Genomic DNA, 23359 nt, shown 5'->3' with positions numbered 1-23359 from the left:
CACTTACTATAATGAATTAATTATTAGATTAATTTTGAATTGCGAGATATGAAAACAAGTCCGAAAAGATTACGGTGAATAGAAAATAATTAGTAGCATTTTATTAATTATTTTATAAGTTTAATTTAAAGAAAAAATAAATCCACCTTGAAAGCCAATGTTCGGTGTTAGAGATGTTCAATAATAATAATATAATTTCAATTAAATAATAATAATAAATCACAGTTACATTTTTTTTTTCCAGTCTTTCAGAATAATAAAGTTCCAATTTTTTTCCCCTTTTTTTGATCATATAGTTGGCTTTGGCGAACATATGCAAATCATTCATTAAAGTTTTGCATGATGTTTTTCTGGGCTCCTGAAACATTCGACTCGCAATTGACATCAAAACCAATCGATATCGCAATGAAATTCAAATGTTCTTGGGGCTATGATCCTCCTCTGCTCGTATTGTAAGAAAAAAGAATGCGTAGTATTTTTAGTTGAAGACACTATGGTCGATGGTGACCTTCAGATTCACCACATCCCCTAATGGATGAAGGCAACTCACCCCCCTTCTCTATCCCTTCTTCGAACACCACACCCATGCCCATGTAGAAATGAGACTCGACATGACAATGAAAGGCCCAAACACCTGGATTATCAGCTCTAAACCTCAGAGCAGTCCATCCATAAGGATGCAGAGGTGCTGTGTTCTTCATAATGGGATTGACCACATTGTACTTTCTCCAGTCACGAGACAAGTTATACTTGCCTGTACCGTACCCCAGGACCCAAAAATCATGCCCATGAAGATGCCATGGATGTGTCTCACTGTTGTTCACGGTCATAGAATTAGCATTTTGTAGGATGACATCGACTGTTGAATTGAACCGTAGCCTATATATTCGGTTGCTTGAAGTAGCATTAACATTTTTTGCCACACTATGTATGTCATAGTTTGCGAAGTCATATCCATCAGGAGGAGGGTCTTGAACAAATGCATCGGTCAAATTTTCTCTAAGTGCAATGAGGTATGGGGTCTGAGGAAGTATGAGAGATAGGTTGTTTAAGGACCATTTAAAATGGCCATCAATCTTGTTTTGTGTGTTTAGAAGCACGATCACTCTATCTGAAGTGACAGGAGGGGTGTTAATGAAACCTTGACGAGCCTTAAATGCAAGACTTTGAGCCAACCTTGATGTTGTATCATTCCAAAGAGGCCCTGTGGTTGGAACTGTTGGAGGCTGCTTTTGTGGATGGTTTGGATAGTAGTTGAAAATGGCCAAACCAGTTGGTGTTGCCGGTTTGCGAGCAACTACATTAATAGTTGCCCAGTAGTTTCTTGAAGAATCTTGATCAGCTTTTACTAACACAGAGTACGTCTCACCAGAGTAGATGTAGAGGTTTCTTATAGCAAATGGTTCTACATAGTTCCCGTCCGCTTCTACAACAGTCATGTCATGGCCCTGCACAAGAATAAGAGAGAACCATGAACATTTTGAACTCGAATATTGCAAATTCAAACAGATTATTTCTGGAGCAAATGAAAGTTAGTGAGGTTGTGAAATTACCTCAATTTCAAAACTAAGAGCTGACAGGGAAGTCAAGCTGCCAATCCTCAGTCGATATGTTTTTCCAGGAACAACAGTCAGCGAATAAGGAGAGCATTCAGGATTTGTGGTATTGCAAACTCCAGCTGCAATGCCTGAAGCAGTGGAAAGAGAGCAGTTGTATTTCCCTCTTCCATATATAAGAAGTGACTGGATAGCAAAAATGAAGAGGTATGGTTACCATAAAATCAGTACCAGCTACCTAAGAAACATTGCTACACTTGCTAATTCAAGACAAATTAAAGTTGATATGAGTTTAGATTTTACAGAAATCACCTGTGGCTCTCCGACAAAAACAAAGGGTATGGCAGATAGGCCGGCAGCTTGTTCATTAGTGCTTGCGTGGTACCAATCACTTAAGATTATGTTGTGATCATAATCATAGGAAAAGGGTTCAGAAACTCCTTCAGGAAGCGATACAATGATGGATCCATATAATCCAGCTGCTCTTTGCATTCCATAATGCCCATGATACAGGTATGTCCCAGCCTGCAAAAGGATGTTGAGCTAATTATACTATGCTCTACAAAAATAGCAAAAAAACTGTTGAAAACCACATAACCTGAGACCTGGAATCATATTCGTATTGCACGAAAGCTATCGTTGGTAACAAGAGTATAAAATGAATGTCTTGTGATATTACAAGAAAAGCATTGGATTAGAACTAGAGGACTTACCCTGTCTACAACAAATTTGTAAATAAAGGTTTCTCCAGGTAAAATCGGACACTGGGTAACCCCTTCTGTTCCATCACTCCAAGGCGTTCCGAGCTGTGGTCAGAAAGGAGTACGCACAACAGAAGGTTTTAGCATATGTAGGATAGTTGAAGATATGAAGACGAAAACCTCATGATACCTGTCTGATTCCATGCCAGTGAACAGCAACATTTTCTGTCCACAAACTATTTTTTAGCTCAACAACAACAGTATCACCTTGCTGTGCAAAAATTGTTGGTCCTGGAGATCTCCCATTTATGGTGATAATCAGCTTCTTATAGCAATCTGGGGACTTGTATTCATACTTGACCTCCCATTTGTGGTGACGAGTTCTAGCCTCGACACTCGAGAAATTGATCAAACAAATTAAGTGAAACAAAGTCAGCAGCCTCACAAAATAGCCCTTGCTTTCTACAGGCTCAATCATTTTCAAGATGCTCAAAAACGGACAGAACGCTCACTAACCAGCAACAAAAGCATGCACCGTGCTAGAATATTTGTTAATTACGTATCTGATCAATAGATCTACCTCAAGTTTCTAGGAATTAGTGTGCGTAAAAAAGACATAGTTAGGTTGCTGGATTTGTCTCTCTTTATTTGTCTGGGAAAGAGATTATTTTTGTTATGGTGTCATCATTTTTTAGTTGAGTCGTGAGGTGTGTAGGGAATTCCGACCGGTGATGTTCTGATATTTGCCCATTGGATGCTAAGCACACTGACACAATATTTAACGTGGTTCGGCAAACCGCCTACATCCACGGGAGAAGCCATTTGATTATATAGGGAGAGAACAAGATTTACAACAATAGAGGAGGAGGAATCATCCTCTCTTTAGCAACTCTCAACCTCACTCTATTTCTCTCTTCTTAGTGCTGCAATGGCAGCTACTGCTGGCTGCCTTGGCAGCCCACTCTCTCCTACATCTCTCACATCTTTGGCTCTACTTTTCTTCTCTTAACTCTCTCCTTTTGCTCTCTAATGTATGCCTCTATTTATAGGCATCCATGGCAGCTCCTCTTGCTCTTTTGTCAACAATGGTGGCCACCAACTCCAGCTTATCTTCAACAATGGTGGCTGCACCAGCAGCCTTCTTTGACAATGGTAGTTTGCACATGGTTGGTGCAACTCCAGCTCCAGCTCCAGCTGCTGCATTTGTCAATGGACGGTGCCGTCCATTGATGATTGCTGCACATTAATGACAACAATCCTAACAAGGTGAACTTTCCAATGAACAAGCAAGGCACAAGTCAAGTAAAATTGAAGTTTGTCTACAGAATTATTAACTATTAATTAACCTAAATTAAAAGAGGGTTCCCTACCGTTAATTGAAGCAATGATTTTTTTTTTCAGTTTAATTTTTTATTTTAATTTAATTCCAACTTTAACTTCATTTCTCAAATATTAAATTTTAGGATTGACCTTTATAATTAATTTTTTACGAGATTATTTTATTTTTATAATTCAGGTCGCGGGTTTTTCTTTAATACGATTGACTTGGATTTTTCTGTTTTTTTTTAATTTTATCATTTAATATTAAGTTGATTTGTTATTTTAAAATTAAAACAATAATAACACTTGAAGAAAAGTGAATTAGGTGTTGCATTAATTATATCAAATAATAAAAATATATATAACATAATAATCAATAATATAATTAAAATATTTAAAATAAAAAGATAAAAAAAATTATAAATTTAACTTTTAATGTAATTTTTCAAGCATACATCTACATTTCAAGTATGAATTATACTTGATCAATCACATCAAACAATGGTGATACGTGCACAGATCACACCATTTTAGAGTTTTTTATAATTAATATGATTTGATATTACCAAAGCAAGGATCATGCAGACAAATATCAAGACTTCTTTTATTTTTTATTGGGCACACTCGAGGAGACAAGGTGTAGCAATGGATTCGCAAGTTGTAAAAAAAACAAGAATTGGCAATTGTCACCTAGGTTTTGCCGCAACATATCATGGAAGCTGTCGTGGTTGATGGTTACCCTGTTTTATGAAAAAAGAAACTGCATTTGTATTCCAAATCGTTCTCTCTGCTGTGTCTTGACTTAGGGCTGATGATCACAATGCCCTAGCTAGCGAGGGTTTGTTAGCCACTTCAATTTTCTTAACAAAGATTGAAACCAAACCAAATGAACTTTCCATTAAACAACAGCAATTGATAATCCGGATAATGGAGTAATTTCCTTGTTAAGAGTGAGTGATGAGTCACTTCACAAGTGTTGGAATAAATCTTGTAGTTCTAGGGTTGGATTATAAGTGTTGGATGGAATCATTATTAAAAAAAAATAATCTCCCAGGTTTTATTCTATTTCTCACTCTCTGTGCTTCTACTTTTATTTCTGGGTTCCTTTCGAGGGATCTTCAGTGCCAAGAAATAGGAGAGGAATAAGAGTTCCGAATCCTGCTACGCTCAAGAAATCACACCACGGTGTAGTTTATACCAAGCATTTTCAAGACCAAACTTCGCTCTCTTCTCTCTTGTTCTCACTCTGGAAATAAAGGAAACCGGAAACGATTTAATATTTCCCTTCCTCTTAGTCCAGCTTAGTCCAATTTGGATTCAACATTGGAATCAGCATTAAGATTTCAGATTGAAATAAGATTTCCTTGGGAGAGAAAATTCACATAATTGGATCATCAAAAACAATGTTCCAAAACGGATCCGATCTGAATTCTGAAACCATTGCATAGTTGAATATACTTGGAAGAGCATTTATTCGGTCACTCTACAGCCTCCATAAGATCAGCTCTATCATTTAGCCCACTCCGGTAGCAAAACCAAACATATACCAGCACTAAAAGAAAAATCCAGCTTAGGCGTCGTCAAGAGCCAGGACTCCAGGCAGCGGTTTCCCCTCAAGAAGCTCTAAGCTGGCACCACCTCCTGTTGAGATGTGGCTCATCTTATCAGCGAGCCCAACCTTCTCCACAGCAGCAACAGAGTCACCTCCTCCAATGATGGTAGTCACTCCCTTGCCACTGAGCTCAGCAAGCTTCCAGGCGATTGCCTGAAAAAGGAAAAACAAAGCTCGATTACAATGCTAAAATGCCTGTGGTTGAACCTCGTATTATCTAGGTAAATATAAGATACCTCAGTTCCTGCTGCAAACTTCTCGAACTCAAACACACCCATTGGTCCATTCCAAATAATGGTTTTGGTTGTATCCAATGCCTCACTGAATGTCTTGATAGAATCAGGTCCTATATCCAAACCCATCCAACCATCTGCTATCTCAGAAGCTGGTACCACCTGCAAGAAAATTGCACTAAACAATCTGAACAAAATTGGTCTACGTTACATTCCGATCCTCTGTGTGCATGCAAGTATGATCTTGTGAATCCCACTACTAAAAAAAACTGCTCCGGGTAACTCAAAAGAGCAACTCACAGGTTTACATGCACATATTCCAGGGAATGCACATAATTTAAACGGACAATGATGCAAACCTTGCTGTTGGCATCTGGAGCAAACTTGTCAGCAACAACCACATCGGTAGGCAGCAGTAGTTTTACCCCCTTGACCTTGGCCTTCTCAATAAGTGAAGTTGCAAGATCAAGCTTGTCTTCCTCCACAAGGGATGACCCAACTGAGTACCCTTGGGCTTTGTAAAAAGTAAAGATCATTCCTCCACCCAAGAAGAGGAAGTCAACCTTCTCTAAGAGGGATTCAATCACTCCAATCTTGGATGATACCTTTGAGCCACCAACAATTGCAGCAAATGGCTTCTTGGGATTTGCCACAGCTCCAACAAGATAGTCAAGTTCCTAAAACCAGAGCAAACAACAGGTTATAAATGCACAAGATGGTCAAGTGTGCAGCCATGAATTTAACAAGTTAAATTGGATCAAACAGAAAATGGATTTACATTGCGCATCTTTTTTAATTATCAATCCAAAGATAATGCATTTTCTCCTTACACACGTATTTTCAAAAGATATAAATTTCTTGGGGAAGAGCACTTTAAAGAAGATAAAGATGTAACCACCATACCTTCTGCATAAGGAAACCAGCAACAGCGGGCTTCAAGTATTTAGCCACTCCCTCAGTGGAAGCATGGGCTCTGTGAGCAGTGCCAAATGCATCATTCACATAGACTTCTGCTAGAGAAGCAAGCTTCTTTGCAAATTCAGGGTCATTCTTCTCTTCCTCCTTGTGGAACCTTACATTTTCAAGAAGCAAAACACCTCCTCCCGGAATCTCAGCCACCAATTTCTCAACTTCCTCGCCAATACAATCATTTGCTATCTTAACCTCAACACCAAGAAGTTCGGATAGCCTTGGTACAAGAGGCTTCAAGCTGTATTTAGGTGTAACACCCTTTGGGCGTCCCTGGAAACCATAATAAAAAAAGGAGTATATGAATGACCATTTGACAAAGTCTAGTGCAAAATCCAATCATGCTAATTACTCCAATGTTTATATCAGTTAAAACATGCAAAGAGTGGTACCAAAGCAAATTTAATTACAAACAGGAAATGAGGTTGGAACAAAGAAAAGAATACATGAGATTTTCATCATTTTAGAGCATCACTGTAGCATTCTCATGAAAGCAGTTCATTATTGAGATTTGTTACATAAGTTCAAATTATTTGGGATTGTAATAACATCATCAAAACCAGGAAAGAAAGGGAAAAAATGAAGTATGCTTGCATTGGAAAAACAATTTAAGGTATTGTTTATGTTTTTTTTTTTTTTTTTTTTTGTGTGTGTGGCCTTGGATATGGGATGTCAAGAACACTCCAAAAACGTTCGACTCCATAGTTTTGTAAAAGCTAGTGAGTTACATCCAATCGTGTTACATGATTTTAGACGAGTAGCTCAAACAATGGATTGAAAACCATCCACAGTCAATGACAATGGGCTGCCAGAACTGCAAGTGAAAAATGTCATAATAAGACTTTCTTGAGGAATCAATTATCAAAGCTACAATCTCCTTATTCACCTAACAACAGCTCCAACAAAAGAATTAAGAAAATAATTTTTACTAAATTCATCTTGGGTAGAACAGAGGTAGTTAAAGAACCAAGAAAGACAAGCTAATCCAGAAAGGTGAAAAATGATTGTCTAATCAAACATCCTGGACAAGAAAAATAAATGGTACTCCGCCTTGGAGAACATAAATTCAGGCAACAAAACTTCTAGTGTATATCAAAACAACTGAAAAGCTAGCAGAAAACAATTGAAAGAGAACTAAAAAAATCTATCAGCTAAAACAATGGCAGAACATAGAGCGAAAGACAAATCTGCTTACATGCAAATAAGTATTCTAAATCGGAAAAACAGAAGCCATGTCTCAAAAATCAAAACCCAGATAAATCTGCAAATAAACATGCCATGCAATTCTAGTTCTGCCTAAGCATCCACCAAAAACAAAGACCTCAACAAACAAACAAACAAAAAATACCAAAAAAAACACAAACAGCAACAAATCAAACATCATATGAATCTGCATAAAAATCCAAATCTGTAATCCAAATAGCACAATCAAAAACATATTTCAACCCAAAAAAAATGTTAAATCTTTAAACTGTGAAAATCAGGGAGTCGTCAAGCATATACCAAGTGAGAGCATAGAATAACTCTGGCACCATGATCCATCAAGTACTTGATAGTGGGTACAGCAGCACGGATCCTAGTATCATCAGTAATATTAAAGTTATCATCCAAAGGAACATTCAGATCTACCCTCACAAACACTCTCTTTCCCTTCAAATCTGTTTCCTTTAAACTGCTAACACTCTTCTTAGTGGCCATTTTTTCAATAAATCCTGCATTAAACCCAAAACAAAGAAAAACCCGGATCAAGAAACACAAAAACGAACATTAGCTAATACAAAGGTGATTGAACTGTAAAAGAAAGATTGGAACTTTACTTGCAAAGAGAAAGAAGACAAAAGAGTTGGGCTTCAATTGAGAACAATAAAGGACAAGGGTTGGATGGTGGTGGATGATACTAGGCGATTTATAAAGAGTACGTGTGGCATTGTCGGTTTTTTTAAAAAATATATTTTTTTTTAATTTATTTTTATAAGTAATCTATCCAAATTCCAAACTATCTAAAAACGTAAAAAAACAAATTTAAAAATATAAAAATAAATAAATTTAAATTTAAAGTGTAAGGTAAAGTGGGTTCTGACCACCAGGATATTTTACACTTTTCTTTTTAAATAATATTTTTTATCTGAAAATATTAAATTTATATATTTTAATATTAAAAATAAAAATAATTAACAAAATATTTTAATTTATTTTAAAAAATAAATTACACTACAATACTTAAATATCCATATAAGATATTTATTGGGGGTGCCCACTGGGCAAATATGCGTGGTATGGGTTCAAGTTAAACCTTGGGCGGTTTTAGGTTGATAAATTGGGTAAAGCTAGAGAATATACGTCTTAAATTCGAATTTGCAATCTCACGCAATCTTTGATCATTACACGTGCATGCTTTCTTTAATTTTAATTTAGAAATTATAGTTTAAAATAATTTATTTAAATATATTATATTAAGAAATGTATGTTGATGTTAAAAATAAAAAATTATATTTTTAATATTTTTTAAAACAAAAAATATATATCTTAAAAATATCATGTATTACAATAAAAAAACATGGTCTAAATGATTACTTTTTGCATGGATTCATGTGCTCTCACGGCTGCACAGCATAAACAAAGAAATTGAGCATTTCATCTGTCTAGATAAAATCAAGATACACAATGGGAAAAAAAAAAGTTGGTTTGGCGAAGAGACCTTTTGCTCTATAAAATTGAAGGATTTTAACAAATTGAATGGACCACTTTGGTAGTTACCCCATTGGTGTTTCTTTAATCTTTTTTTATTTTTTTAATAAAAAATTAATATAAGACCCTGTTTGGATTGTATTTAAAAATGCATTTAAAGTTTTGAGCCCAGATGCACCTATGCAGAAATACTCATACCGTGTTCTCAAAATTACCTGTTTGTTTTTGTATTTTAAAAGTGTTTTTAAAAAAATTTAATTTTTTTATTTTTTTTATTTGTTTCAAATTAATATTTTTTGGTATTTTCAAATCATTTTGATGTGTTGATATCAAAAATAATTTTTTTTTAAGAAAAAATATATTATTTTGATGCATTTTCAAGTGAAAAGCAACCATAACCATATTTCTAAATAGATCTACAGTTGAAAATGCTTTTCGTAAATGGATTTTTCATTCGTATTTTTTCACGGTTATAACATCAAAATTACTAAAACATATTTTTTAAAATGATTTCCTAAAGTCTTAAGCAAAATATAATGTTAAAAGCATTTTGTAAAACACACAAACCAAATAGTAAATGACGCCTTTGTTTTTCCAGGCGTCCTTTTAGTCACTTGAAATTATTTTATTGAGTTTGATCTCATCTGCGTTATGGCTAGCTGATATTGTATTTATTCAGAAAAAATAAAATAAATGGTTTGTTTAACAAGTTGATTGAGACTTCAAGCATGCCTCGTCAACTGAATAATGAATTGCAGAAATAGTGAAGTTTATGGCGGCAAGAAGCATCCTGCGATGAGTTGTATTTTGGAAGTCCTTTTAAATTATATTTTGAGGTCAATAAATTTTTTAAAAAATAAATAAAACTGTCACCAGAAAAGAAAAGAACAAATAAAAAACCCCCAAGGCCGCCTTTCATTTCTGTGGCTTAAAACTAACGGAGATTCTGTGATAAACTTTGCTCGAATGTCCCTTTCCTTTATATATTTGTTATCGCCAAAAGGGGAGCTGCTGACTTGAAAGCATTATAGGGAGCGAGAGAGAGAGAGAGCTACCTTGGTGAGGAAGCTGAAAGGAACCAGTGTCCTTAGCGAGAACACAGCCCTACAGCTTTCTCAACTCAGTCCTGTTATGGACAGATATGGTAGCATTCCGAGTAGAATATATAAACTTCTCTCAACTACTTGTATTGATTATCCAATTTTTTCATTATCTGCACAATACTTTCATGTGAATTGCCTAAATGACTAATCCAGGCAAGAGACCGGTATTTTGCCTTCAATGGCTGGCTAATCTTGCAAAGCTAGGACTGAATCACACCTTCAATGGCTGGCTAATCTTGCAAAGCTAGGACTGAATCACAAAGATGGGATAGAAACACGAAGCCAACATCTAAAGTTAGCCTCTCTCTTTTTTCCCTCCTTTCCGGATTCTTCAATGTTACTTTTACTTCTCAAATCATAAAATGTCAATTTATTGGCAAGTGAGGAAGATGAAGAAGAAGAAGAAGAATTGTCAACTATTATTTAAAATGCTGGATCGTTCTTGTTAACTACCCTCAATGTCTCTCTTGGCAATTTAGTAAGAAGCAAGAAAGGCAAAGGTGGAATCAGACCCCTCCTATTGAAGACACAGAAAATGTATGACATGACTCGTACTTCTTCTACAACATCGCATCTCTCTCTCGTAACAATAAAAGCATCGGCATGGGAATGGGGAAAAAAATCAAATAATCTCACACAGCAACTCGTTCGACTTCATCTAGTGCAAGGACACCTGGAAGCTCTTTCCCTTCCAACAACTCCAAGCTGGCACCACCGCCAGTTGATATGTGGCTCATAACATCAGCAACTCCTACTTTTTCTACAGCCGCAACAGAATCTCCACCTCCAATAATAGTTGTAACTCCCTTGCCGCTAAGCTCAGCAAGCTTCTTTGCAATGGCCTGCAAGAAAGGGTTCAACTCTAGTTCACCATCTAATCACAGGTAATAAACCCAAAACAATATGACAGGAACGCATTAAAATGTAGTTTCATATGGAGTTAGAATGGGTTTAGCCAGCCACTTCACAAAGTTGCATCAAGCACTATGACCATTTGTTTTTACTGTACGTTTAATCCAAGTAATAGAAAGAGTTGGTTATTGGAGAATTTTGCATTAGTGTAGAGATAGTTTTCACGCTTCCCTATATAATTGTGTGCATCCGAGCCTCTAACAAGGCATCATACCATGCCTATCAGATAGTGGAACCAAAAGTAGCATCCAAGCTTGAACAGATGAAAAGCAAAAATCAAATTTAAGAACCATTTCTCGCATACCTCTGTCCCAACTGCAAACTTGTCAAACTCAAACACTCCCATGGGTCCGTTCCAGATGACAGTTTGGGTGGTTCCCAAAGCTTCACTGAATGTCTTCACAGATTCTGGTCCAATGTCCAGTCCCATCCAACCATCTGGGATGGCTGATGCAGGTACAATCTGTAGTGAACAAAATGGCATTCAAATTCGTTCAGTTACAGAGAGTATTAAAAATGTCAGAGCAAGAACAACTTGTAGGGAACTTTCTTGTGTGAGCTTAGACAACAAACCTTGCTATTTGCATCAGGAGCAAACTTGTCTGCAATTATCACATCACTGGGTAGCAAAAGAGACACTCCTTTTGCCTTGGCCTTCTCAAGGAGCGATGTTGCCAAACCAAGCTTATCTTCCTCAACCAAGGATGAACCTACTGGGAGGCCTTGAGCCTTGTAAAATGTGAAAATCATACCTCCACCCAAAAGAAGGATATCACACTTCTCCAGGAGTGACTCAATGACTCCAATCTTGGATGAGACCTTGGAACCACCCACAATGGCAGCAAATGGCCTCTTTGGGGTTGAAACTGCCCCAACAAGGTAGTCCAGCTCCTAAAAACAAGGTAGTGAGAGATTGAATACCAAAGCGACCAGAAGTTTAAGGAGAAACTGAGATAAAAAAAAAATATCAAGGCTACTTTCTTTATATGAGATAGTGGAATACAGGCCCTAACAACAAAAATGCATGTCGCATATGCAGGATGGATGGGTTCTTTTCAGTTACATGCTACCACTTTTGTACTTGAAACTCACAAAAAAGACACGAAATAATCAGTAATATTGACAATTCAGTCTCATAAAAAGATTGAAAGCTGGTGGCATTGTGTAGATATCACCAAAAAATGGCAAAAGAGAGAAGGCTAAAGAGTGAATGTGTGTTCAAAGGGAAACATGATCAAAGAAAACAGCACAATGAAGGGAAGCAAAACAGTCAATCATTCAGTCTACTTATGGCACCTAAAGGCAGTTTAGATGAGGGTCCTAAATAAAACTGCCTCTGGGTCATACTCATAGAGGAGGTTGCTAAATTTTTTTTTGACTCCATTCAAAAGATTAGGGTATATAATCTCACACAGCCATTAACTTATAAACCAACCTTCTGCAAGAGGAAACCAGAAACAGATGGTTTCAAGAATTTTGTGACCCCCTCAGTGGAGGCATGTGCTCTATGTGCAGTTCCAAATGCATCATTTACATAAAGATCTGCCAAGGAAGCAAGCTTCTTTGCAAATTCAGGTTCATTCTTCTCTTCTTCCTTGTAAAACCTGACATTCTCAAGAAGAAGAACACCACCATCAGGAAGTGAAGCAACCAATTTTTCTACCTCTGGGCCAATGCAATCATCAGCTTTCACAACCTGTTCAAGCAGCATATATTAGTCATGCATTCTCTGTTTCTTTTTCCCTTAAACTATATTTCGATGAACAAGTTGTACCTGAATTCCAAGGAGTTCAGATAACCGGGGTACAAGAGGTGCCAAGCTGAATTTTGGAGTAACACCTTTTGGTCGTCCCTGAAAAATAATCAAAGAACACTTCAGCTCATATGGGTAGACCAATGAACATTATGCGGAGATTATAAACCCAAATTATTTTCACAGATAACCAATTAATATCAGATGTACAAGAATCTGCAAACTTATTTGTTGTAGAGATATTTCTGCAAAGAATCGAGCTCCTTGTATAAAAACACCATACAGGCTAAATTTATAAATACAAGAGCCTGCTTCCACACCAAATCCAGCAGTTAAATGTAATTCTTTACTGAAAAGCAATTCTCGGAGAACAATATCGCTCAATCAGTAGAAGACAAGCTATAGCATTCTATCAACCAGGAACTATCAATTGCAAACCTGCAGTCATTCTCGCTAACTCTCTCAAAATCAACAGAAGAACTTTGCATGTCATAGATCACTACTTGAATTTCGAACCCAGTAGCACACAAGTACAATTCCAATAAACCAGCACCAAAAAAAAAATTCTATAAAAGGAAGAAATAGAAAACAGAGTGTTGTGAAACTAAAAGGTTAATGCTATAATTCTAGTCGCATAACATCAAAATTCAGTGCAATAACCAAAAAATTAACACATTCAACAGACCAACAGAATCAATGAAATGAACATAACAGAACCGCTACAAAACCCAAATCACAACAAGACCAATACAAAATTCCCAGAAACCAGAAAAGAAAAACTGAAATTGAACAAGAACCCACGTACCAGATGACTAGAAAGAATAACTTTAGCCCCATTTGAAATCAAGTATTTAATAGTAGGGATAGCGGCTCTAATTCTAGTATCATCAGTAATATTCTGATTATCATCAAGAGGCACATTCAAATCAGCTCTAACGAAGACTTTCTTCCCTTTCAAATCAGCAGCTGTCAAGTCACCAACACTCTTCTTTGCCATAGACACCACTGCTCTTGGTGCTTTACCATTTGACTTGAAAGATCGTATTTTGGACACCACATGAGAGCTAAACAATGTGTCTGCAGCAGAGAAACCAAGACCCCGGAGGCTGGTTGTGCGGAGGCCGGAGGTGGAGACTGGGAGTAGGGAGGCCCGGACAGATGTGGAGGTGGAGGAGGCGGCTGTTTTAAGGAGAGAGAGAGTTGTTGGTGCTGTGGCGGAGGCCATTTGGCGGTGTTTGTGGAGTGTTTTTGAGTGTGAATTTTGTGAGAGAAGTTGGGTGGACTAAAAGGAGAAGAGGAGGGGATGGAAGGCTATATTATATGGATGGGAAATGAGGCTCTCTCTCTCTCTCTGATCTTTGGAGAGAGAAAAAACAATGGGGCGGGTGTGGACGGGAAGAACGAAGGAGGGAATGAATGGGCGATGTGCGTTGGATTTTGGATTTTCTCTTATCGTTGAAGTGAGGTTGTTGATGTTCGATGCCTTTAAGATTGTCACTTCTCACTACTTTACTACTCTTGACGGTTTTGGGCTTTACTGCAACTGCCACAAGTAACAACTACGGTGCCGATTGCCAAGAGGTTTGGTTAGTTCAGCTGGCAGGTGCCCGTCCTCCTCCCACAAAAGTTTAGGTTCGATTGGTTCGGCCGCTTTGTCTCGAGCTCATATGGACTATGGATGCATGTCAGTGGATGTGGGAAATTTAGGGGAGCTTCAGTTTTTGTACGACATGAGGTTTTTTAAATTTGTTTTTATTTTAAAGTATATTAAAAATATTAAAATATTAATTAAATATATATTATATTATAATAAAAGTTTTATGAGGAAATTATTGTAAATCAATAAATATTTTTTTTTGTGAATTATAATAGTAATTTCACTTTTAATTTCTCATATTTTTGTTTTTTTGTCGTGAGTAGTAAATATTTCTTTTTTTTTATTTATTTATTGTTTTTTCTCTGTCATTTTAATGTTTTGGGTCTAATAACCACGTCAAATCCAAACAACATGAATTTTACAATCACGCAACTACTTAAATTATAGCTTTAACTCATTGACACATATAACAAGCATTTCTTTTGTTATAACAATATATTTATACGTGATTTTATCCAATCACTTTACAGGAGGAGTTCTTGTCGGTGACTGTTGCTAAAAAAGCCTGGTATAGTTATTAGATTCAAGATACCTGAATATGTGTTTTGGGCCTGACATGATTGCAAGACTGTCTGACAAAAAATTATATGGATGTTTAAAAATTAACTCATTTTATTAGGTTTAATAACATTATTAAAACATTATTTATACTTTTAATATTTTTTCTACACTTTAAAAAATATTTAATATGAATTTGCTACGGAGGCGGTCGAATATACTAGTTTAAATTAAAAATACTCTTAAAAATATCTAAAAACATATACGTTAAATGTGAAAAACACCTTTTTAACAATATCAAGTAGCAGCCAGGAGATTTATATGAAATAAAAAGATATAACAAAATTAAATAAAAATATCTCTGTTTATTATTTTTCTTATGTTGTATTTAGAATTTAGATAGCCTGGCTGCCTTTAATTTTTGGGTGTGAGACAAAAATTGCGAACTTTTATTGGTTTTTTTTTATTTTTTATGAACTTTGAACCATAACATTTTATATATATATACGAGATGACATGCCCGCGCGTTGCCGCCGACTTATAAAACAAATATACTTGATAGTGTTATAATTGTGAACTAACGCTAGATAAGTAATAGAAATTAAAGGTATGATGGAACAAATATTTCATGACGGGAAAAAAAGTTATGTTGGTGATCAAAAACTTAAAGACTGAACAAAATGATTTGTAGCAATCTACAGTGTTTTGTGAGGGAAAATACAGTGCTTTCGCCACATGATTTAGCTTTTCAGTTAATAAAAAGCAAAAAAAATTACAAAGCTAAATTCTCTACCAACTTAATATTAAAAATAAACCAACAAAGATAATTTGGGAAAGAAAAAAACCCATGAGAAAAAACGTTGCAGCAATTGACAATGTTTTGTGAGGAAAACTATAGCACTTTTCCCAATAAAAAAAATATAAAACTATTTAGAGAAATATTGTAGCAATCCACAGTGTCTTGTGAGAAAAACTACAACGTTTTCCTCATATGATTTAGCTTTATTGTAATTATAATTCTTAACCAACTCAATATTAAAAAAAAAATCGACAAGGATAATTTTGGAAAAAATCATATGGGAAAACACTGCAACAATTCACAGTGTTTTAAAGAAAAAAAATTACAAAGCTAAATTCTTAATCAGCTCAATATTAAAAAAAAAACAACAGAGACAATTTCAAAAAAAAAAAATAACAAAACAAACACCAAAAAAAGGAAAAAAAATCATGTTGGAAACACTGTAGCAATTCACAGTGTTTTGTGATGAAAGCTACAGTGCTTCCCCGCATGATTTAGCCTTATTTGTAATGACTTGTAATTGTAGTTCACAAACAACTCAATATTAAAAAAATAAATTTGAAAACAATTATAACAAAAAAAAACTACACGGAGAGACATTATAGCATTCCACAATGTTCTATGAGCAAAGCTATAATGCTTTCCCCACATGATTAAACTTTATTACAAAGTTAAATTTTAACCAACTCAATATTAAAAAAAATCAAATTGACGAAGATAATTTTGGAAAAAAATATTACAAAAAAAGAAAACACAAAAGAAACTGAAAAAAAAATCATGTGAGGAAAAACTCTATCAATCCATAGTGTTTTGTGAGGAAAAACTTGTATTTACTTGTAATTGCAATTCTTAACCAGCTTAATATTAAAAAAATAAAATTGACAAAGATAATTTTAGAGAAAAACATAACAAAAACATAAAAAAACCACGTGAGAAAAAACATTGTAGCAATCAACAATAATTTTCGAGGAAAGTTACAGTGCTTTCCTCACATATTGTTACTATAATTTTTAACCAGCTCAATATTAACAAATAAAATAAAAAAAGATAATTTCGGAGAAAATTATAAAAAAAAACCATGCGGAGAAACACTGTAGTAATCAACGATGTTTAAAAGAAAAAAAATTACAAAACTAAATTCTCAATCAGCTCCATATTAAAAAAAATCGACAAATATAATTTTGTAAAATAAAGAAATAAAATAAAAAAATTATGTGGAAAAAACATCGCAGCAATCCACAGTATTTTAAAGAAAAAAATTACAAAGCAAAATTTTAACCAGGTCAATATTTAAAAGGTAAAATAAAAAAAATAATTTTGAAAAAAACAAAAGAAAAAATAAATGAAAAGAAAAGGAAAAAATAGGAAAGTTGAAAAAAAAAAGTAATTTTGAAAAAAAAAACAATTTTGAAAAAAAAGAAAAAAAATAAAAAAAAAAGAAAAAAAAAGTTAGCAAAAAAAAAAAACATTTTGGATTATGTTATAATCCATAGTGTTTTGTGTGTGGTTTCCCCCACACCATTTAGAATATGTTATAATATATATATAAACAAGTCAAAATCTCATCATGCCCCGTCGGTCGGTAATTGTATGGTCTATCTCATATAGTATAGAAAGTGTAGATATATAATCCATTTGCTAGGAAAATCAAATATTTTCTATATAACAAAATTAAATCATATCGAGAATTTGCAACTAGATACTTGATTGAACTCTATTATCTCATCATAGTTTTATACATAGTATATTAGATATACATGCACATGAAAATAATATTTTATTAATGCGAGGCCTATTTGAATTTATAATGGATCTAAAAAATACACAAGTAACTTAAACAATATAGCTGTATTTTCCAGGTAAATGTACCGTTAAAAATAGTAAAACAATAATAAAAAAAAAGTCTTGATTTTTGTTGTGTTTATGGTCGTGTTTTTCAACCCGACTTTGTGATCGACCCGGCCCAAGACCCGAGTCACGGGTTTTGACCGGGTCATGCGGGTCAACCTCATTTTTTTTGTTTACAATGTTGTTTTGGTAAAAAAAAATAATTATCGGGTTGCAACCGGGTTTTTGACCGGGTCAATCGGTTTTTTAGCTACCCTTATTTTTTTATAAACGCAGTCTAGTTCCCGTCTCAATCAACCGAGTTCCGAATCAATTCATCAGGCTGAATCAAGTTTTAAAACTATAGTTTAAATACCAGCATATTAAATATAAACTCGTGTAGGAACTAAATAAACAAGTCCTAAAGCTGCATTTAAATTATATCCATTTTATATTAAATCTATTGGAGCCAATAATCATTATTAAATCCAAATAAAGATTTATAATGTTGTTTATCAGTTAAAATAATTTTTTTAAGAATTTATTCTATTAAAAACAAATAAAAAACAACAACGTGCTTATACTTAATTTATTTTAGATTTTCAACATGGTATAAATATTTTATTAGAAAAATAATATAAATATACAGCACAGAGCAGATATTATTATAGTAATATTTAAGAAACACACCTAAAAATTCATAAGCATAACAACACACCCATAAATCATGTTTCTATAAAACTCAACTCATGAGGAAATAGGCTAACTGGCTCTCTGTTGAAAATTAAAACCAAAATTCTTGCCTAGAGAGCCAACTGAAGAATATTTATCACAGCACAAATTTCATAAACGGACGGGTGACATCTTGCAGAACATGGCTAACTGGCCAAGGTTAGCCATGGACCGTCCTTGGAAGCTAAGTTTATTCTTCACATGTAATCGGGCTAAAGCCCACATTGACTGCTCGGCCTTCTTTTCATGAATAGATCATCTATCTGCTTTCTCTCCTGGCAAAAACTTTCCAGGTTCTCCCCTCGTTCAACCACCCAAGCTGTCATATCTCCCTTTCATGGCTTTCTCGTCCCAACAACTATTATTTTCTAGCCAATTTTCCCTTCCTTGCCCCCGAACACCACCAAATAGAAATCTCAAAGCCATCCCAAGAGCAGCTCTAAGAGAATGGAAAGAGTACGAGGATGCTGTGAAAAGAAAAGACCTTGCCAGAGCTCTTAGGTTCTTGAAATCCAAAGAAACTCAGACAAACAATGATAGTTTAGCTGATTCAGTTAACGGGTCTTTCTCAAATGACTCAGCGACTCGGTCTGGACTCGGTGACCTGGGTTTGTTTGATGTGTTAGAGAGGGATTGGGAGGTTTTGGACACTTGTTTGAATGCTGATGATATGAGACTCGTTTCCAGTGCGTACGGGTTCCTCAAGAACAGGGGGTTCTTGCCCAGTTTTGGAAAATTTAGCAACATTGGTAAGTTTATATTTTCTTTCTTTTTTTGTATAAAGATTTAAACCTTTTATTTTGCTAAAATAGACTGTCTTTGGATGTAATGGCTATAGAAAAAACTAGATACTTACTTTATGTTTTTGGGCTACAATTTATGCAGTTTTGGAAGGACCTAGGGAAGTTACACCAATCTTGTTGCAGTCTTCTACTGGTCTAGAAGGTGCTAGCATGAATACAGTACTGTTTTGTCTGCCTGGTTTTTTTGTTCTTAATTTATTTGCATCTAATTCGCATTATAGTTTGGTTTAGTGCATATTTATTTTAAACGACACTAAAGTGTGCACGCTTCATTCCCGTTTACTCATTTAGTGACAAAACTTTCACCAAAGAAGTGGGGTGCAACTGGGATCTCAAGCCTTGTGTTCATTGCGTTTACTGGAGGAGCAAACTTTCTTGTTGACCGAGGGATTGATATCAGAGTTAACCTCGCGGCTATCTTAGGATTGGCCTTTTTAGACTCTATCTTCCTTGGCGGAGCTTGTTTAGCTCAAATCTCAAGCTACTGGCCCCCGAATAAGCGTCGAATCTTAGTTCACGAAGCAGGTCATCTTTTGGTAGGTATGGACCTTTTCACTTGATTTAAATGCTTTGTTTGGATGACATTTTCTATTATAAGAAATGGGAAATCAGGGTAAGTGTTTTCATTTGGAATTGTGGTACGTATTTTGATTGTACACAAACAATATCAGTATCTAAAGTGGTTCTGCACATTTAACACTGTCCATTTAGTAGTCCCATTGACTTGCATGTTTTTCAAACAGTTGCCAGTTACCGTGCCAACACTCTCAAAGATCGTTTCTCTCTTTTGCTGGTACCATTCTATGTAATTACTTGTAAAATTACTTTTGCAGCATATCTTATGGGTTGTCCGGTTCGAGGTGTAATTTTAGACCCCATGGTTGCAATGCAAATGGGCACTCAAGGGCAGGTATCTACTCACTACTCTCGTTTTGATTTTTATGGCAGTTCCCTCTTCACTTTTGTCATTTGCTCTTACTTTGGACAAACTTGCTGTTACTCCCTGTATTTTTCATAAGTTATTGATTAATAGCTGCTAAATATATCTGGCTAGTTAAAATCCTTCCCTATATGTGGCGGACCATGCCACTATTGGAGGTAAGGAACCCTTCCAAATATACCTGTATAGCATTCTGACATTAGAGGAAAAGAATTCTTGAATGATACAAACTTATATTCTGATTCCTTAATGGTGAACCAAAGATATTCACAATAATTATTTGATGATAACTATTGTTATGATCAGCTGGCCTGTTTCCATTTACTCATTATTTTTGTCTACGATGCAATTCACTTCCTGCGGTGATTATTTTTCATGCTACACTTGATAATTTCCCCTGAGATTACTGTTGGAAATCATGGAAGATTCTGGTAGTGCCACCCTTGTTGGAATGAGTCTTCAGAATAGATGACTGGTTGTGTTATTTGGAGTATTTGTTAAAAGTTATGATGATAGTTGTGAAGGCCTGGAGGGCAATAAGTTGATGTATTTTATTTGCTTCCTTGAGTTGTTGGTCAGAGTATTTGTCCTTGTTTTTTGTTGCCTGATTATATCTATCTTTAATTCATTTTATTTGGAATACCATTTGATGCTGGCTTTGATAATTAAGGTTCCTACTAACTCTTTGTTCTTGTTGTTGACCCTAATGACTGCTATAACATCTGCACTGGTATCATATGTTCATTTATTCAAATTAGCAACAGCGTTGCCAGCAACAACTTATAAAATATCACATTCATACAGGCAGGAACTCAGTTTTGGGATGAAAAGCTGAGTAATGAGCTTGCTGAAGGGAAACTCAGTGGCACTTCGTTTGACAGGTGGGTATGATGTGAAGAACTGTTTATGATTGCTTGGTTAATGCTATTGTTCGATACAATTGAAGGAACAACAGTCAGTCATATGGTGATTAGATTTTTAACTGCTTTTGCTGCTCCTTTTACTACCACGAGTAATTTCATATGGATTTAGACTTTAAGCAGCAAATGTAAGTGGTTTTTGTGAACAACATGAAAGTAGCCACTGTGCTTGCTAACTCTTTCACGTTTAAAACAAATAGACACTAGGCAGCTTGTCCAGGCACCTGCTTATGGAAGGTGTTCAGCAGGATGATATCGGTGTCCTTGCAACTAGATTACTCGTTTCCCCATCTATATGAGCATTGTTTGTGCTATGTAAGTCATCCATATGAATTCTCTCACGTCAATGCGTACTAATCTCTGGCATCAAATTGCCAAAAATTCATGGTCTGGAATGGTGGTCAGGTACTGCATGGTGCTTTTTGCTGGCATTGCAGCTGAAGCTCTGGTTTACGGCGAGGCAGAGGGTGGAGAAAATGATGAAAACCTATTTAGGAGTACCTGTGTTCTTCTGCAACCCCCATTATCTGTAGCCCAGGTATCTCTCTCACCATTGTATAAAATTTGTGTTTCCCTTTGCTAGTAATGCTAACTCTGACTCCTTTTGACTTCCTCCTGTATAGATGTCAAATCAAGCAAGGTGGTCTGTTCTACAATCTTTTAATTTGTTAAAATGGCATAGGGATGCTCATCGAGCTGCTGTTAAAGCATTAGAAAGTGGTGGCAGTCTAAGTGTTGTAATTAGGAGGATTGAGGAAGCTATGTCTTCCGGTTGATGAGGTGACTGTTGATTTTTGTTCCACGTTGTTTTTAAGGTAATAATGATTCCATTTTCATGTTTTGTATGTTCTTTGCTGGGCTTGCTCCTGTTTTACTTGGATATACCTGTAATAATGTCTCGACTTATTATTCTGGCAGGACATGATGGGCCTTGTGGCAAGAAATCGAAAGTTGAATTGGTTTCATATGGCTTCATTTGCTCCTCTCTTCTCCTGCCGCTTAATTGCCCTAATTGATGGTCTCAGTTACTCTTTCTCGAGCTCTATGATAGGATAATAAAAAAAGGGAGCAAAAATAGGGTGAGAAGTGGGATTAAATGGAGACGGATTTATGCAGTACACAGGCCTAAGTTATAACTGAAGCACTCTAGAGATTGATACAAGTGTCAGGCCGTCCTAATCTGCAAACGTTTTTGAAGTTAGTCCAACTGTTAGCTGCGTGCAAGTATTTTCAGTTTCTTACCACAAAGCAAGCACTACACTAGGAAACCTGTCAACTTCCAACTTTTCAATCTGGTTCAACATTTAGTATTGAATAGAAGAAATAATGGTAAACAACAGACCAAGATCCTCTAGCATTTGCTGTGGGGCAGAGCAACAACTGTAATTCTTTCTTAATTGTTTCCCCTGTAAGTGTGATTTTACTGGATATGTACGTTTTCCATTTGGATTGTCCGTGGTGTTTGTATCAGGATCATCAGTTATACATGCATGCTGTAAATGAGATAAATCATTATTGACGATATTTTGTTTGTGCTCGGAGAAAAGTTCACCCTTTTTTTTGTGTGATTAGTGGTCATGAGGGATTGAAATTAGTGTAACCTGACCAGCTTAGGTTTTACCGATTTGGTCAAATCACTCGAACTGTAACGTATTAATCTATTGCTGAAAGTCAACAATGGTAGGAAGATGGCTGTAAAACGCAAGCTGAAAGTCAACAATGGTAGGAAGATGGCTGTAAAACGCAAGTAACGATGGTAAATTGGGGTTGTTACTGAACGTGGGCTGTGCATCTCTGCAGTGACAAATATTCCAATTTGTTCATGAAAACAACAACAATGGAGTATCTGATATTGATGTGCGTGAACTACGCTTAGAAACTGCATGGCATAAATTAAAATAAGTACGGTGCCCAAGCATAAGTAGATTCCCATGTCATTTTGCCCACATAGGATGCTGGTATTTGGTAATGGTGGCTTGGCGCTGCAAATTTTGCTTATTCTTCAACAAAACGAAACAATAGAAGTGCAATAGAGGTTCCTCTGCTTCTCTCTTCAGGCGCTTGCACATGTCTCTATACCATCGTGCCATCTCCTCAGGTGATTGCTCAATTGCCATGGCTGCAACAATAAAAAACAACAACAGAAACTATGTTAATGACAGAAGTAATCTTTAACTGCACAGATAAACAAATTAAACACACAAGTAGCGATAGTGTTTTGCAAGGATCCTAAGATCACAAATATGCACTGAATCCAACAGAGTTACCTCCAGTTGGATGTTGTGCCATGATTCTTCAGGCAAAAGTATGCTAGCAATGCAAGATGATATGAAAGC

General features: G+C 35.7%; 4 protein-coding genes and 1 long non-coding RNA gene across 6 annotated transcripts; 2 read left to right on the top strand and 3 right to left on the bottom strand.

Annotated features, from left to right (window-relative positions):
• Positions 1 to 226: 226 nt before the first annotated feature.
• Positions 227 to 3563, bottom strand: LOC7492955 (L-ascorbate oxidase). Its single transcript, XM_002315032.3, has 5 exons — positions 2448 to 3563; positions 2270 to 2362; positions 1869 to 2081; positions 1554 to 1742; positions 227 to 1448 (listed from the first exon to the last, which is right to left on the bottom strand). Exons 1-5 carry the CDS (start codon positions 2733 to 2735, stop codon positions 492 to 494), a joined length of 1740 nt encoding a protein of 579 aa, XP_002315068.1. The 5' UTR covers positions 2736 to 3563; the 3' UTR covers positions 227 to 491.
• A 1324-nt stretch (positions 3564 to 4887) lies between these two features.
• On the bottom strand, positions 4888 to 8332 carry LOC7492954 (phosphoglycerate kinase, cytosolic). Its single transcript, XM_024610982.2, has 6 exons — positions 8209 to 8332; positions 7895 to 8103; positions 6326 to 6664; positions 5782 to 6099; positions 5426 to 5584; positions 4888 to 5342 (listed from the first exon to the last, which is right to left on the bottom strand). Exons 2-6 carry the CDS (start codon positions 8087 to 8089, stop codon positions 5148 to 5150), a joined length of 1206 nt encoding a protein of 401 aa, XP_024466750.1. The 5' UTR covers positions 8090 to 8103; positions 8209 to 8332; the 3' UTR covers positions 4888 to 5147.
• A 1707-nt stretch (positions 8333 to 10039) lies between these two features.
• Positions 10040 to 10722, top strand: LOC112329011 (uncharacterized). The gene is made up of 2 exons (XR_002984470.2): positions 10040 to 10223; positions 10336 to 10722. It is a non-coding gene; the product is annotated as an uncharacterized LOC112329011 (long non-coding RNA).
• LOC7481598 (phosphoglycerate kinase, chloroplastic) lies at positions 10580 to 14483 on the bottom strand. The gene is made up of 6 exons (XM_024611153.2): positions 13653 to 14483; positions 12869 to 12946; positions 12530 to 12790; positions 11668 to 11985; positions 11399 to 11557; positions 10580 to 11024 (listed from the first exon to the last, which is right to left on the bottom strand). Exons 1-6 carry the CDS (start codon positions 14070 to 14072, stop codon positions 10815 to 10817), a joined length of 1446 nt encoding a protein of 481 aa, XP_024466921.1. The 5' UTR covers positions 14073 to 14483; the 3' UTR covers positions 10580 to 10814.
• Positions 14484 to 18590: 4107 nt separating this feature from the next.
• On the top strand, positions 18591 to 22547 carry LOC7481597 (uncharacterized). 2 transcript variants are annotated; one of them, XM_002316110.4, is made up of 8 exons: positions 18594 to 19109; positions 19246 to 19305; positions 19455 to 19703; positions 19997 to 20073; positions 20908 to 20984; positions 21429 to 21561; positions 21647 to 21838; positions 21942 to 22547. In XM_002316110.4, the coding sequence occupies exons 1-7, from the start codon at positions 18698 to 18700 to the stop codon at positions 21797 to 21799; spliced, it is 1161 nt and encodes a 386-aa protein (XP_002316146.2). In that variant the 5' UTR covers positions 18594 to 18697; the 3' UTR covers positions 21800 to 21838; positions 21942 to 22547. The 2 variants fall into 2 exon arrangements, with proteins under 2 accessions (XP_052311997.1, XP_002316146.2); XM_052456037.1 differs by lacking the exon at positions 19246 to 19305 and having other exon boundaries at positions 18591 to 19109.
• Positions 22548 to 23359: the final 812 nt, after the last annotated feature.

Source organism: Populus trichocarpa, chromosome 10 (assembly GCF_000002775.5).
Source record: "Populus trichocarpa isolate Nisqually-1 chromosome 10, P.trichocarpa_v4.1, whole genome shotgun sequence".
NCBI lineage: Eukaryota > Viridiplantae > Streptophyta > Magnoliopsida > Malpighiales > Salicaceae > Populus > Populus trichocarpa.
This window is presented reverse-complemented; position numbering and strand designations above follow the sequence as displayed.